General features: G+C 44.8%; 1 protein-coding gene across 1 annotated transcript in view; it reads left to right on the forward strand.

Annotated features, from left to right (window-relative positions):
• Positions 1 to 17,224, forward strand: part of SPTBN2 (spectrin beta, non-erythrocytic 2) — a 1,201,559-nt gene that overhangs the window by 878,479 nt on the left and 305,856 nt on the right. The window contains exons 25-26 of the mRNA XM_030217767.1: positions 67 to 441; positions 15,398 to 15,642. Of these exons, the coding sequence (XP_030073627.1) occupies positions 67 to 441; positions 15,398 to 15,642 (620 nt within the window). The remainder of the gene's footprint in view (positions 1 to 66; positions 442 to 15,397; positions 15,643 to 17,224) is intronic.

The following is a 17,224-nucleotide window of genomic DNA, read 5'->3' on the forward strand; positions in this document are numbered from 1 at the left end:
CCAAACTTTAGGAAATATTTATGTCAATTAATTTGTCAATTTAATCTGTACGATTCTGGTTGGCAGATGCTGAGGGACAAATTCCGAGAGTTCTCACGGGATACAAGTAACATTGGGCAGGAGCGTGTGGATGCAGTGAACCTAGCGGCAGATGAACTGATCTCTTCAGGTCACTCAGAGAATGCCACTGTGGCAGAGTGGAAGGATGGACTGAATGAAGCCTGGGCAGACCTTCTGGAGCTGATAGACACCCGCAGCCAGATGCTGGGTGCCTCCTATGAGCTGCATCGCCTCTACCATGATGCTCGAGAGACGCTAGCTCAAATCCAGAATAAGCAGAAGCAGCAACCTGATGAGACAGGACGGGATTTGAACTCAGCTGAAGCTATGCAGAGGATGCACACAGCCTATGAGCATGATATTCAGGCCCTAAGCACACAGGTATGTTACTATATCATCTTGCAGCAAGTTAAGATATTCAAATGCTACAGCATAGATGTATTCCCCTGCTGTGTCAAAGCAATGTGAGAAATCCATAAGTAGGTTCACAAAGCATCTGAGATCAAGACAAGACATCCAGGTCTTTCTTGCACAGGTGTATGCCTCTGGTGTGTCACAGCCAAGTGAGATATCCAGATGCTAAAAGGCAATTTCCTTATAGTCTGTGTCAAACCAGTCTGGATAAGTGGTGTTTCTATGGCTTTCCTCACAGAAAACAGCGAAGATGACTCAAAAGAATATCTTGACAATGCTTAGTATATAAAAGTTTATTGTACAACTTGATCGACTTGAATCGATCAAGTTGTATAATAAACTTTACATACTAAGCATTGTCAAGATATTTTGAGTTGTCTTCACTGTTTTCTGTGAGGTTTTCGAGTTTGCAAGGACTTTTGTTCTTCTGTGTGTACGTCAATTTCTGTGGCTTTCAGCAGATGATGGTGCAGTCATATGTTCTGGTGCAGCAATTACAAGTAGGCTGCTGCCAGGAAGGCTAGACCCAGATTCCTGTTAGAGCCCAGGAAATGCTGCAGGCAAAAGTCCTTTGGGTATGATTTCCCTGCCCCCTTGGAAACAGACTAGAGGGCTAGGGTTGTCAGAGGCCCAGAGGTGCTAAACCACTCATCTAGACTGGTCTGTCAGGCATAGGCATTGCTATGAGGTGGCATTGCCTTGTCACCCCAAAATCACCTCACTTTCCCCTGGCAGTTTGGCATCACCTCCTTACTTCTCTTTCCCCCATTCCCTCTTACATGTAAGGCACAATTTCCCTACCTCCTTTCCCCCACCCCCTCTCCGCGAGCCTGCAGACTTGCAGTTTTGGCCAGCACTGCCAGAATAATTACATCAGACACTCTCTGTTGCTGCATGGACAGGACAAGGTAGAAGGAAAGCTTCTTCCCAGCTGGAGGGAGCTAGATGGAATCACTGCCAGAAGTACTGGCCAACACAGCAAGTCTATAGACCGATGAGGGGGTGGATAGAGGGAGGTAGGAAGGCATGCCAGACTCACAGGAGGGAACTGGATGGGGAGGGAAGTGGAAGATGCACATAAATGGAAAGGGAGGGGAGAGGAGAACATGCTGCAGCTGGATAGAATGAAAGTGTATGTGGAGGTGGGGGGAATGTACATATATAGAAGGGAAAGGGAGAGAGGAAAATGCAGCACATAGAAAGGAAGGGGCGAGGGAAAATACTACACATGGAGAGAAGGGAAGGGAGAGGAGAAAATGCTGCACATGGATGGAAGAGAAAGGAGAGGGGGAAATGCACATGGATGGAAGGAGAGGAGGAAATGTTACACATGGATGAAAGGGAAGGGAAAAGGGGGTTCAGATGGATGGAACGGAGAGGAGGAAATGCACATGGATGGAAGGGAAATGAAGTAGAAGATGTACATGGATGGAGGAAAGGGAAAGGTGGAAATGAACATGGATGAAAGGGAAATTGGACTTGATATACCACCTTTCTGAGGTTTTTGCAACTATATTCAAAGCGGTTTACATATATTCAGGTACTTATTTTGTACCAGGGCAATGGAGGGTTAAGTGACTTGCCCAGAGTCACAAGGAGCTGCAGTGGGAATCGAACTCGGTTCCCCAGGATTAAAGTTCACTGCACTAACCACAAGGCTACTGAAATGCTGCACATGGATAGAAAGGGAAGAAAAGAGAGAGCGGGATTGCTGTATGTGGAAGAGAAGGAAAGAGGTAGAAAGCTAGATTTGAGAAGGAGGCAGAAAATGGAAGAAAGCTGACTTTAAAGATCAGTGCTAAAGATGGATGAAGGGCCAGAAATGAATGAGAATGGAGGACAGAAAAAAATAGCAAATGGGCAGGAGGTTCTGAAAACAGAGCTAAGCTCACAAGCAGAGGGAAGGAGAACCAGAGACTAGGAACAAGGATGACTAGAAAAATAAAATCTCTAGATGACAAAGGTATGAAAAATGATTTTATTTTCAGTTTAATAATTGAATTATGTCAATTCTGAGAAATTGCATCTGCCAGTGTCATTTTGCACAGGAAGAAATGCATTTCTTTCTATTCGTTATGTTATATCATACCAAGTCATGTATTCCATCTATACCTTTACAGTTCAAGATTCCACAAAACAAGAGCCAGACCGTTTCATCCAGGAATTACAAACAAGTTATAAAATTTGTAAAATTAAATAAATTATATTAACTAATCAGTTTGAGAGACCAAGAGGGGCATAATCGAATGCGGACGCCTATGTGTAAAAACGTCCATCTCCGGAGACGGCTCCGCGAAGAGGTGGAGCGAACCGTAAAATCGAAACGAGATGGCCGTCCATCTTCGGTTTTGATTATACGGTTCGGCCCGCTGAAATCCCATCATTTGTGTCGACTCTAGAGATAGACACAAATGGTGAGATCGCTGGACCTAGAGATGGCCGTCCGCGGTTTTCAGCGATAATTGAAACCGCTGCTGGCCATCTCAAAAACGGACCTAATCCAAGCCATTTGGTCGTGGGAGGGGCCAGTATTCGTAGTGCACTGGTCCCCCTGAGATGCCTCTATGCCAGCCTCAAATATCATACCTAGCTCCATGACAGCAGTATGCAGGTCCCCGGAGCAATTTTAGTTTAGTTGGTGCTGCGCGGGACCCATGCAGAGAGCAAAAATCGGAAGAAAAAAAAAACATGAAAGTGCAGTCAGGGACGTCCAAAAAAAAAAACATGCAAGTGCAGTCAGGGACGTCCAAATTAAAACAATAGTAATAGGGGGATTTGAACCAGAGCAATTTTAGTTTAGTTGGTGCTGCGCGGGACCCATGCAGAGAGCAAAAATCGGAATAAAAAAAAAACATGCAAGTGCAGTCAGGGACGCCCAAATTAAAACAATAGTAATAGTGGGATTTGAACCAGCCACCTTCTGATTACACGACCTGTGCTCTAACCACTGCACCACTTATTCAACTGCCTAGACCTCCTTCCCTTCCATTAAGTCCCTCCAAGTTTCTGTCAGCCAATCACAGCTCGTTTTAGCTGACACCGATGTCAGCACCAACTAATTAAAATTGCTCTGGTGCAAATCCCCCTATTACTATTCTTTTAATTTGGACGTCCGTGACTGCACTATTCTAAGAGATTGACTTTACGTTTCATAAATTTTCCTAGATCCCCTTTAATACTTCCAATCCAGATGGTTAGAAAATATTTAATAGAAACTCTGGGAATGCCTGAGAATTCATTGCCACCTTTAACCCGTGCTTATTATATACAAGTGGATGGGAATATCCCAGAAAATTTACAGAGGCAAGATGCAATGAATCTCACGGCATTCCTCGAGTCTTCTCTTGAGGTTATAACCCAAAGGACCACTTTACTGGTCACATTTGCGTTGGAAATAGATAGAGACGCTGTGCTCAAACTTTCTTTGAGACACTTGGATTCGCTGTTTTTGGGTTCAAAAGTTAGAGTATTTCCTGACTTATCCAGGGAAACTCAGAGGAGACGCAAGATGTTCTTGTTGTTACGCCCTAGGGTAATAGCAATTGGGGCAGACTTTCTTCTCAGATTCCCATGTATATGTAGAATAAAATTTCAAATTAAACAATATCAATTTTTTGAACCAAAACAGCTGGAGGACTTTATAATAAGCAGAGAAGAGGTCAGAGTACAGGTTTAGTCTCATATGTAACACTGTATGGCAGATTAGAGTAAGCCACTCAGGAATTAAGCTTTTTTTTTTCCCCTTTTGTGAAATTGCTTAAGATTTAAGTATAGATATTTCCTTTTCCTTGGATCAATTACTTAAATTTGTGGGCGATAATTGAGTACCCTTGAGGTTGATTATATCTGTATATTGAATGATGATTTTTCTTTTGGTGTATTTTCACTCATAAGTATTATTATGAATGTTAAAATTAATAAATAAAGAATTAAAAAAAAAAAAAAGAAGGTGGTTGGTTCAAATCCCCCTATTACTATTGTTTTAATTTGGATGTCCCTGACTGCACTTGCATGTTTTTTTTTCTTCCGATTTTTGCTCTCTGCATGGGTCCCGCGCAGCACCAACTAAACTAAAATTGCTCGGGGGACCTGCATACTGCTGTCATGGAGCTAGGTATGGTATTTGAGGCTGACATAGAGGCTGGAAAAAATATTTAAACAGTTTGTTTTTTAGGGTGGGAGGGGGTTAGTGACCTCCGGTGGTCATCTGGTCAGTTTGGGCACTTTTTGGAAGCTTGGTCGTGAAAAAAACAGGACCAACTTTGTGTGAACTAAATGCTCATCGGGGACGTCTTGCTTCTTTCCATTATCAGGCGCGGAGGTCCATCTGTTAACAACGCCCCTGTCACGCCCCTGTCACGCCTTCGCTACCGTTCGGCCACGCCCCCGAGAATTTCGCCCATCCCCGTGACGGAAAGCAGTTGAGGCCGTCCAAATTCAGCTTTCGATTATACCTGTTTTTGAGACGGACGTCCATCTCCCGATTTGTGTCGGAAGATGGGCGTCCGTCTCTTTCGAAAATAAGCTGGCAAATGTGCAAAAGAGGTTTTCAAATTCCTTCTCTGGTACTGCACTGCATACAGAGTGTGACATCTCATTTTCATAAGTACATAAGTAATGCCTCACTGGGAATGACCAAGGGTCCATCGAGCCCAGTATCCTGTCCACGAAAGCAGCCAATCCAGGCCAAGGGCACCTGGCAAGCTTCCCAAAACGTACAAACATTCTATACATGTTATTCCCGGAATTGTGGATTTTTCCTAAGTCCATTTAGTAGTGGTTTATGGACTTGTCCGTTAGGAAACCGTCTAACCCCTTTTTCCTTAGCGTCCCTCCGGACCGGACCAGGATTGGACTGATGGTTGTGCACGCCTACCAGCAGGTGGAGACTGAGAAAATTCTAAGACTAGAGAGCCAATGAGAGCCCTGGCCATGTGACCCTAGCCTCAGTATTTTCTCAGTCTCCCAGCAGGTAGGAAGCGAGCCCATTAGTCTCTCTCTTTATCTTTCTCTTTTATAGGTTAATAATAAGAACAACATTGCTACCTCTTCTTCTGTGCCTAGGAATTCTCTGTTAGACGCTGGTCAGGTAGGGGCTTCTTTTCCTTTCTTTCTTTTACAGCCTCTAGGGGTGTCAAACTCGGATGTCTCCGGGTCCCTCCCCCCTTCCTCCCCATCTCCCATACGTAGCTGGGAAGGACTACCCTTTGTTTAGAAAGGTGTATGTCTTTGGGAGAGGCAGCCACTATAGAAAGTTAAATCTTATAAGCATTTTAAGGAGCAAGCTACATCCCCCGGCTTCTAACGAGCAGGCAGCTCTGTGTTGTTCTATTACTCTTCAGCGGAGTTTTCCCCATTACTTTAACGAGCAGGCAGCTCTGGTTGCTGTTTTGGGTGTCTATATTATCTAGCTGGTTAAAAAAAAAAAAAAAGAGGCAGCAGTAATTTGGAGGAGTTTAGGTGTAAAAAAAAAAAAAAATTAAAGACAACTTGTCCCCACTGACTGAATGAGCAGACAGCTCCGTTTGATTGCATGGGAATGCTGTGAGTCAGCTGTGTAAAAAAAAAAATAAAAAGAGAGTAAGCGGCAGCATTTTGTTTTTAGCCCTCTTTTAGAGTTGAGCTGTATTTTATTTAGCACTGCCGTTTGTGTTCTTCCCTTAGCGGTTTGTTCGGCGGAGCAGGGCTTAAAAAAAAAAAAGAGAGTTTGGCACGAATCGGGTACGCGCGTGCACGCGCATTACCGTCATGTCCGAGAAGCTGAGACTCTGCGCTGTATGCCAGCGTCGGGGGATCTCCTCTTCCGGCTCCTGTAAATATTGTGCGCCGCTGGGGGGTGCATCGGGACCTTCTCTTTCGCCGTCTTCGGGCCGTTTGGGGCTGATCTTTCTCAGGAGTCGCCTATGTTCTTTAGGGGGGTCATTTCTTTGCTTTTTATGTTTTTAATGTTGAATAGCTGGTTGCTGTAGCCTAATAGTCAGCACTACAGTCTCTGAAGCTGCTACTACTACTGTTTAACATTTCTAAAGCGCTACTAGAAAAACGCAGCACTGTACACTTGAACATGAAGAGACAGTCCCTGCTCCTCAGATCTTACAATCTCATTAGGACAGACAGAACAAACAAGAGATAAGGAGATTTTAAAGTGAGCAGGTTAAAATAAGGGTTCTGAACAGAGTGAATAAGGGTTAGGAGTTAAAAGCAGCATCAAAAGGTGGGCTACAGAACTGGGTGCAGGTCCCAGTTTTAGCAATTTATTTCTCTATCTGGGACTCCTGTATGTCTGTGTCCCACTATATATACATCACTTGGCCAGCCTGTTTGATGTTTGTTTCTTTATAATCTCAGGTGGCGTTTGTCTGTGGGCCAGGAGCCAACTTTTCAAAATTCTTGGGGGTGCTAAGTCCAATGGAAATGACCCCTCCCTGGACATATACATGAGTTTTTCTCAATATTGGGGGTGCTCAAGCACCCACAGAGTCGGCTCCAATGGAAGGTAGTTCACAGTTGTGTTTTTTTTGTTATAGCATTTTTCGAAAGGTTGCTTTCCATACCAGGATATTTCCTATATGTTAGCTATACGTTTGTTCTTCCACAGGCATGGGGATAGTAAGGATGTTATCATAGGTACATGCCACTCTCACCTGTTTAACTTTGTGTCATGAAATCATAGTTGCAGGCTACTCTTACATGACAGTCATCTTCTTATTTCCTCTGTCCAGGAGTTCTTGCGGTTTTATTTTTAGATGGTTATGCTTTTCATTTCGCATCCTTTCTCTATCGCTCTCACGGCAAGGCATGTGAAGTAGGGGTCTCCCTACAGACTCTTGGATCTTAGACCATTTTCTCTCTTGATTCTTCCGAATGCAATTTTAATTTCTAGTTCCTAAGAAGGAATTTTCCTTCCTTCTATTTCAATTCTAAATGCTGTCAAGAGCGCTCTCAAAGTCTGAAGTCTTTTTCATGAAAGCCTTCGATCCATAGTGAAGCTTCGTGCAGCACATTTTTTGATACAAACTTTTCTGCATATTTCTCTTAGGAGAGTTTCTGAGAAGGATAGAGCCCGGTGTGAAGGAAGCTAAGCAGGGTCCGCCCAGGCTGAGTCCTGGAAGGGTGACCAGCTCACAATGCGCAATAATGTCCCTTCTCAACACTGTTTTCCAGTCTCTAAAAGTTCATCATAATTATGCTACCCCTCAGAAAAGGGGAGGTTCTTCTTCACTCATGGCGAGTCAGCTAGCTATTAAAAAAAAAAAAAAAACCTCTTGTCGACAAGTCAGCAAGTCGCAGACCGAGAAGTGCAATTTTTATGGTTCTCAGGATGCCTAGTACTGGTGGCCAAGAGTCGTCTAAATATTTCGCAGTCTCCACAATATTTTGGGGTTACGTGCGACATAGTTGCGAGGTTTTTTCCCTGGGCAATTGCCTTTTGCAGTCTCATGAGCTGCACTCCCGTGCTCTTTATCTTTTTGAGTGTTCTGAAGCATTTGCAGCTTCCCTTTTGTTTTTTTTCCCCGAGACTGCTGCTCTTCTTTTCAGCATTAGTTGAGTAGGACATTCCTCCAGGCATTTGGTTGTTACTTCCAGGACTACCATGTGGTCTCTTTACTTTGCAACTTAATTTTTTCCTTCTTGGCTCTTGGCATTCGGTTTGCTTTCAGGATTACCATGTGGTCTCTTTACATTGCAACTAGGGGACTGTCAGTCGCTCTCGGAGCAAGGAGGTATCCCTGAGGGCTAGCGTTTTATTCTGAGCGCTCTGTCTTTGGTCAGCATTGTTGCCATGTTATGTTAGTCCGGAATGCTCTTTCTGTACTCTCATAGGACTGTTATCATCTTAGGTTACTTCAAAGACTCAATCCTGCTCTCTGGCAGGACTGTTTCTAGCTTATGTTCCTTCAGAATGGTCTTCGGTCTCCTGGTAGGTCTGTTGCCTTCTTAGGCTACATATTGAGACCCCTGGTAGGTCTCTGGTCTTCTTGTGTATTGAAGGTACATCCTTTCCTCGGACAGTTCTACTATCTGGTCATTCTGTTTCTTTACAGGGCTTGCATGTGCCCCCCTTTACACGATTGGCATGCCCCGTAGTCCTAGTGTTTTTGGAAAGCGTGAACAGATGCTTCACATCCACCTGTTCCATTCCACTCATTATGTTATGTACCTCTATCATGTCTCCCCTCAGCCGTCTCTTCTCCAAGCTGAAAAGCCCTAGCCTCCTTAGTCTTTCTTCATAGGGAAGTCGTCCCATCCCCGCTATCATTTTAGTCGCCCTTCGCTGCACCTTTTCCAATTCTACTATATCTTTCTTGAGATGCAGCGACCAGAATTGAACACAATACTCAAGTTGCGGTCGCACCATGGAGCGATACAACGGCATTATAACATCCTCACACCTGTTTTCCATACCTTTCCTAATAATACCCAACATTCTATTCGCTTTCCTAGCCGCAGCAGCACACTGAGCAGAAGGTTTCAGTGTATTATCAACGTCGACACCCAGATCCCTTTCTTGGTCCATAACTCCTAACGTGGAACCTTGCATGACGTAGCTATAATTCGGGTTCTTTTTTCCCCACATGCATCACCTTGCACTTGCTCACATTAAACGTCATCTGCCATTTAGCCGCCCAGTCTCCCAGTCTCGTAAGGTCCTTCTGTAATTTTCCACAATCCTGTCGCGAGTTAACGACTTTGAATAACTTTGTGTCATCAGCAAATTTAATTACCTCGCTAGTTACTCCCATCTCTAAATCATTTATAAATATATTAAAAAGCAGCGGTCCTAGCACAGACCCCTGAGGAACCCCACTAACTACTCTTCTCCATTGTGAATACTGCCCATTTAACCCCACTCTATGTTTCCTATCCTTCAACCAGTTTTTAATCCACAATAGGATATTTCCTCCTATCCCATGACCCTCCATTTTCCTCTGTAGCCTTTCATGAGGTACCTTGTCAAACGCCTTTTGAAAATCCAGATACACAGTTTACTTTTTGTCTACATTAGTGCTTTTAGTTTGTGGTCACTTATCCTCTATTTGAACAGATTCTATCAGTGTTTCCACATGTGATTGATGCCAAGATAGGGTTCTTTGGAAGGGTGTGAGAAAGGAAGGAGATAGGTCTCTGAAGGGGTTGAGTGAGGATGAAAATGGAATTACAGTAATATGGTCAAAGTGAGGCAACAGAAGATGGGGTAAATCAGTGGTGTAGCCACGGGTGGGCACAGGCTCACCCACTTTGAATTCAGGCCCACCCAGCAGCTGGCTGGTGAGGATCCCCAATCCCCACCAGCTGAAGACTCCTGGCATCTCTCCTTTCCCTCCCTCCCCCCTGCAATCAGGGGTCTCTTAAATGCACTCCCCAAGCCCCCAGTACCTTTTAAATCCTCTTCTTTGCTGTCAGTAAGCAGGTACTCATGCCAACTGCTCGCGCCAGTCCTGAGCCTTCCTCTGACTCAATTTCTTGTTCACGGGACCAGAAAGTTGCATCAGAGAGAATGCTTGGGGCTGGCGTGAGTAGCAGTTACAAGTCGCAGTTTGCGGCCAGTGAAGAAAAGAAGGATTTTAAAAGTACCAGGGGCTTGGAGACCCCTGATCACCGGGGGGGGGGGGGGGGGGGGGGAGTTGGTGAGGGAAAGATGCCAGGTGAGGGGCAGGGTTTTCGTGCCCACTCACTTTGGGCTCAGACCTCTCCAAAATTGGGTGTCTGGCTACACCACTGGGCTAGAAGATAAGAGACAGATCCGCCTGGAGACAAGAAGGAGAGACAGGGATGGAGCTGAAGCTAGTGAGGGGATGAGAGGCAGTGGAGGGTAAATGAGGGCTGAGAGGGGGAGTACAGAGAATGGAAATGGGGGACTTGGGAATGGGTGTAAGATAGAAGCAGTATAGCAGAAAGACAGGGAACAATGGGATTGCAGGAGAAAGGATGAGAGAGAGATGAGAAAAGCCACATTTCCTTGTTTTTACTGTATTCTTTACCATGTACGATGCTTTCTTTTACTATGTAAGCCGCACTGGACCTGCTGTATGTGGGAAAGAGCGGGGTACAAATGTAATAAATAAATAAATAAATAAATAAGAGAGGTGAAAAGGAGGAGATTAAGGACTAGAGGGTGAGAGAAAAGGAGATTGAGAGGTAAGAATCATACATGGGTGGATATAGAGACAGAGAAGAGAAAATGAAAAAAGAAAGATAAAAAAAATTAGTGCTACGCAGATATAAAGAAGAATGGAAAGGCAAACCTGGAAAAGAATTTAGGTGAAGACCAACACATAAAGTGGAATAGACTGGTACCAACACAGTAGAAAAGTTCCTAGACAACAAAGGTAGAGAAGACAAACATATTTTTATTTACTACTTTTTAAGGATTGGAATGTGTCCACTTTGGGGAAATATACATCTTTTCTATTGTTGTATTTAGTAAAGGAAAAAATGCATTTGTTTTTATTTTACCAGTATTTTCACTGGTTATAGAGTATTTGCGGATGATACTAAGATTTGCAACAGAGTGGACACCCGGGAGGGAGTGGAAAGCATGAAAAAGGATCTGAGGAAGCTAGAAGAATGGTCTAAGGTTTGGCAATTAAAATTCAATGCGAAGAAATGCAAAGTGATGCATTTAGGGAGTAGAAACGCACGAGAGACTTATGTGTTAGGTGGTGAGAGTCTGATAGGTACTGAGGGGGAGAGGGATCTTGGGGTGATAGTATCCGAGGATCTGAAGGCGACGAAACAGTGTGACAAGGCGGTGGCCGTAGCAAGAAGGTTGCTAGGCTGTATAGAGAGAGGTGTGATCAGCAGAAGAAAGGAAGTGTTGATGCCCCTGTACAAGTCGTTGGTGAGGCCCCACCTGGAGTATTGTGTTCAGTTTTAGAGGCCGTACCTTGCAAAGGATGTTAAAAAAATGGAAGCGGTGCAAAGAAAAGCTACGAGAATGGTATGGGATTTGTGTTCCAAGACGTATGAGCAGAGACTTGCTGACCTGAACATGTATACCCTGGAGGAAAGGAGGAACAGGGGTGATATGATACAGACGTTCAAATACTTGAAAGGTATTAATCCGCAAACAAATCTTTTCCGGAGATAGGAAGGCGGTAGAACGAGAGGACATGAAATGAGATTGAAGGGGGGCAGACTCAGGAAAGATGTCAGGAAGTATTTTTTCACAGAGAGGGTGGTGGATGCTTGGAATGCCCTCCCGCGGGAGATGGTGGAGATGAAAACGGTAACGGAATTCAAACATGCGTGGGATATGCATAAAGGAATCCTGTGCAGTAGGAATGGATCCTCAGAAGCTTAGCCGAAATTGGGTGTCAGAGCAGGTGGGGGAAGAGGGGTTGGTGGTTGGGAGGCGAGGATAGTGGAGGGCAGACTTAAACGGGCTGTGCCAGAGCCAGTGATGGAAGGCGGGACTGGTGGTTGGGAGGCGGGAAATACTGCTGGGCAGACTTGTACTCTGTGCCCTGAAAAAGGCAGGTACAAATCAAGGTAAGGTATACACATATGAGTTTATCTTGTTGGGCAGACTGGCTGGACCATGCAGGTCTTTTTCTGCTGTCATCTACTATGTTACTATGTATGTTACTATGTCTGACTTTCTTGGAAGTATCCATTTCAGTTTTTGTCTGCGTGGTTTTGTGATTTCCATATCAGGTGAGAGTTTGTCTGTGTCCTGCATGTACAACTGAGGTGAAGTATTCTGCTAGTATGTAGTATCTGTGTAGGAATCTGTAACAGTCCACTACTACTAGTACTACTACTACTACTTATAAGTTCTATAGCACTACTAGACATACGCAGTGCTTTACACTTGAACATGAAGAGACAGTCCCTGCTCGACAGAGCTTACAATTTAATCAGGACAGGCAAACAGGACAAATAAGGGATAAGGGAATTACTTAAGGTGGGAATGATAAAATAGACATAGGTACTGAACAAGTGAATAGGGGTTAGGAGTTAAAAGCAACCTCAAAAAGGTGGGCTTTTAGCCTAGATTTGAAAACGGCCAGAGATGGAGCTTGATGTACTGACATAGGAAGTCTACTCCAGGCGTATGATGTAGCAAGATAAAAGGAACAGAGTCTGGAGTTGGCAGTGGAGGAGAAGGATACAAATAAGAGAGATATACCCAATGAACAGAATTCCCGGGGAGGAGTGTAGGGAGAGATAAGAGTGGAGAGGTACTGAGGAACTGCAGAGTGAATGCACTTGTAAGTCAATAAGAAGAGTTTGAACTGTACGTGGAAGCAAATAGGGAGCCAATGAAATGACTTGAAGAGAGGGCTAATGTGAGCATAGCGACACTGGCGGAATATGTTATGCAGCAGAATTTTGAACAGATTGAAGGGGAGAGAGATGTGAGAAGCAAGTTGCAGTAGCCTAAGCGAGAGGTAATAAGAGTGAGGATAAGGGTTTTAGTTGTGTGCTCGGAAAGGAAGGGACAAATTTTGGTGGTATTTTAGAGAAAGAAACAATAGGTTTTAGCAGTCTGTTGGATAGTGCAGAGAAAGAGAGTCAAAGATGACCCCAAGGTTACGAGTTGATAAGACAGGAAGGATGAGAGTGCTATCCACAGAGACAGAGAATGGGGGAAGAGGAGAGGTGGGTTTAGGGGGAAAGATAAGAAGCTCAGTCTTGGTCATGTTTAGTTTTAGATGGCAGTGAGACATTCAGGCAGCAAAGTCAGACAGGCAGGCTGATACTTGGGCCTGGATTCCTGCTGAAATTTCTGGTGTGGAGAGGTAGATCTGGGAGTCTTCAGCATAAAGATGTACTGAAAACCATGGGATGAGATTAGAGCACCAAGGGAAGAAGTATAGATGGAGAAAAGAAGAAGTCCCAAGACAGAGCCCTAAGGTACACTAACTTGTTCTAGGTTCCCAGTATTAGATATATTGGTGCCCAGTGTAATATTTATAGCCCTGTCTTTTCATAGGTGGATTAGGGCTGACATGGTTTGGTAATTCTGCTATATAGATTTTGAATGTGTATTTGCAGAGTTTTGTGTTATTTTGCAGTGTCTGGCCTGTTTGAAAGCAGGCTCTGGGGCATTGCATTCTAAAATAAAAATACTCAAGACTACCGAAGACCATAAAAACAACACAAGACCTAACCACTTTCCGAAGGCTACTGAAAACAGATCTGTTCAAGAAGGCATACCATAAACATCCATCTTAGATACTAAGTAATAACATTACACACGATGTATACAAAACCGAACTCCTATCACATGACTGATTAACTTCTTAGCTATGAATAATCAAGTACCAACACTGTAAACCTTATATCGAATAGGATCTCAATATAATTGATGACCTAATGTATGTACAGTCCAATTTGTACTCAGGAATCTTCATGCAATACCATAATGTATACTTCTCTACCATATATGTATGCACACGGTATATATATACCAAGATCTATCCCATATATCTTATATTCCATATACGTTCCAATTAAGTTACCATGTATGTATGCATCTTATCGCAATTTTACCATTTGTAATTCTGTCACCCGGAAATGGCAACCGCCATTACGGCAAATGTAAGCCACATTGAGCCTGCAAATTGGTGGGAAAATGTGGAATACAAATGCTACAAATAAATAAATAAAATAATCTCCACATCCTGTACAGTCACCACAAAAACAATAACCTGTTTTAAACTAAGTGTCTGGTAGTGGAAGAAGCATGTGCTGCTCCTGAGGTGATAATCACAATTTGAATATTTTTTGTCAGGGGCGTATCTGCGTGGGGCCACAGGGGCCTGGGCCCCTGCAGATTTCGCCCTGGACCCCCCTACCGCCGTCACCTACCCCCGCCGAGGTCCGCTTTCTCCTGCCTGCGGTGCCTTTTACTTCAGCTGGCGGGGGACCCCAACCCCCGCCAGCCCAGCCAAGGTCTTGTTTTTCTTCCTCGTGCTGTGCTGTAAAAGCTGCATCCCTTCCCTTCCAGTTTCGGTCGGAGTGTCTGACGTTGCAGCATGTTGACGTCCTGCACGTACAACGTGCTGCGACATCAGACTCCGTCCGAAACTGGAAGGGAAGGGATGCAGCTTTTACAGCGCAGCACGAGGAAGAAAACTTAAACAAGACCTCGGCTGGGCTGGCGGGGGTTGGGGTCCCCCGCCAGCTGAAGTAAAAGGCACCGGTAGGCAGGAGGAAGCGTACCTCGGCGGGGGTAGGTGACGGCGGGGGGGGGGGGGGGGTTGATGGGGGGGGGGGGGGGGGGGTCGGCGGCGGGGGGGGGCTATAATGTGCCCCCTCACTCTAGCCCCTGCCCCTCCTACCGCTGAACCTCAGATACGCCCCTGTTTTTTGTATGGTGACTTCTTAACTATATTGTTGGGGAATATGAAGTTTGTAATGTAGAACTGGAACTTCAGAGTTTATATTCAGATTCTAACCAGTCCTATACAGAATCCCATATATAAACTGAGGAATAATACACATGTGTTTGTTTCAAATATACATATGTACTTTCTGATTCATAACCTAATCCACAGAAGTAGTAGGTGAAAAAATAATGGGCACCATTGTACCTCATATAGAGGGTAATTTTGTAACTGGTCACATAACTTGCCCTTTTAAAACTGATGTAATTAATGCAGATTTCCTGCAAAAGATTGCAGCAATGGAGGGCAAGTGTGAGAAGGAGGCTTAAGGACAGGGATGATATGGCCTACCCCATTCTGACGCCCTTGTGGCAATGTATCTTGGCTATTGTTTTGTCTCGATGTACTTCTTTGAAGTAAATCCATGCTCTCTCTGTGTGTAGGATTAGGTGCTTTCTTATAGCTATAGATTCCTCACCCCTCTTGACATTTTTTTTTTTTTGGTGTTAGGCAATATGTCCCTATCCTTCTTTCTATGTCTGGTCTCGGTTAAGAGGTGCTCCTTTTCTGTGTCTCTTTTTTCTCAGGTGAAGCAGGTTCAGGATGATGCCTCCCGGCTGCAGAAGGCCTATGCTGGGGAGAAAGCAGAGGACATCCATCGACACGAGCAGACTGTGACTGAGGCTTGGAATGAGCTCCTGAGCAGCAGCAGCAGCCGACGGCAGTTGCTCTTGGATACAGTGGACAAGTTCCGCTTTTTCAAAATGGTGCGAGACCTCATGCTCTGGATGGATGGGGTTGACTTGCAAATTGATGCTCAAGAGAATCCACGGTGAGTTAAAATTCGTGGAGGCCAAGGCACACCTCACCAAGCTTGGCAGCCACTGATCCCCCAGACAGATGATGTTGGTAGTAGAAAGTTAACTGGGTGGCTAATTTAGGGGCTTATTTTCAAAGCACTTAGACTTACAAAGTTCCATAGGTTACTATCCAGCTTATTTTCGAAAGAGATCGCCGGCCATCTTCCGACACAAATCGGGAGATGGCTGACCATCTCCTGAAGCCAGCCAAATTGGTATAATGGAAAGCCGATTTTGACCAGCTCCAATTGCTTTCCGTCATAGAACCGGCCAAACTTCAAGGGGGCATTTCGGTAGGGTAGCGAAGGCGAGACGGGGCGTGCTTTGAGATGGCTGGCTTCGCTCCATAATGGAAAAAAGAAAGCCGGCCTTGACGAGCATTTCGCCAGCTTCAATTGGTCCCTTTTTTTTCACGACCAAGCTTCAAAAAAGTGCCCCAAATGACCACCAGAGGGAATCGGGGATGACCTCCCCTTACTCCCCCAGTGGTCACCAACCCCCTCCCACCCAAAAAAAGAAAACCTTTTTTGCCAGCCTCAAATGTCATACTCAGCTCCCTGACAGCAGTATGCAGGTCCCTGGAGCAGTTTTTAGTGAGTGCAGTGCACTTCAGGCAGGTGGACCCAGCCTCATCTCCCCCCTACCTGTTACACTTGTGGTGGTAAATGGGAGCCCTCCAACCCCCCCCCCCCAAAAAAAAAAAAAACCACTGTACCCACGTCTAGGTGCCCCCTTCACCCATAATGGCTTTGATAATGGTGTAGAGTTGTGGGGAGTGGGTTTGGGAGGGGATTTGGGGGGCTCGGCACTCAAGGTAAGGAAGCTATGCATCTGGGAGCGATTTTAATTTTTTTTTTAATTTTTAGAAGTGCCCCCTAGGGTGCCCGGTTGGTGTCCTGGCATGTGAGGAGGACCAGTGCACTACAAATGCTGGCTCCTCCCATGACCAAATACCTTGCATTTCGCTGGGTTTGAGGTGGCCGGGCCCGGTTTCCATTATGGCCGAAAACCGAAGCCGGCCATCTCTAAACCCAGCAATCTCAACATTTGACCTAACCGTATTATCAAAAGAAAAGATGGCTGACCATCTTTTTCGATAATACGGTTGGCTCCGCCCCTTTGCAGAGCCAGCCCCGAAGATGGCTGGCCATATAGATGGCCGGCGCCGTTCAATTACGCCTCTCCACGTGTCATGAGCACATGTCTATTTAGACATGGATATTCTTTCATTGCCGAGACACGGCCCCGGTATTGAATATCTGGGTCTAATTTGGCCGGTGAATATTGACCAGTATGTTGTATTGATGGTTTCATGTTTTAGGTGATTAAAAAATTTGGACCTGATATTTTAGCTTATGCTCCTAATGTTGAGCATTATGCTCCTAAATTGACCTCTTTGAGAATTTACATTTATATTCAACATTTTACTAAACTCCTAAATTTAAGAGCATAGAAAGGGGGTGGAAACAGGGACCGATTTAGGACAGGGAGAAGAATTTATAAGCTTAGCACTGATTTTCAGCACTAAGAGTGTGATTCTATAAAGTGATGCCT

This window comes from Microcaecilia unicolor, chromosome 11 (assembly GCF_901765095.1).
Source record: "Microcaecilia unicolor chromosome 11, aMicUni1.1, whole genome shotgun sequence".
Lineage (NCBI taxonomy): Eukaryota > Metazoa > Chordata > Amphibia > Gymnophiona > Siphonopidae > Microcaecilia > Microcaecilia unicolor.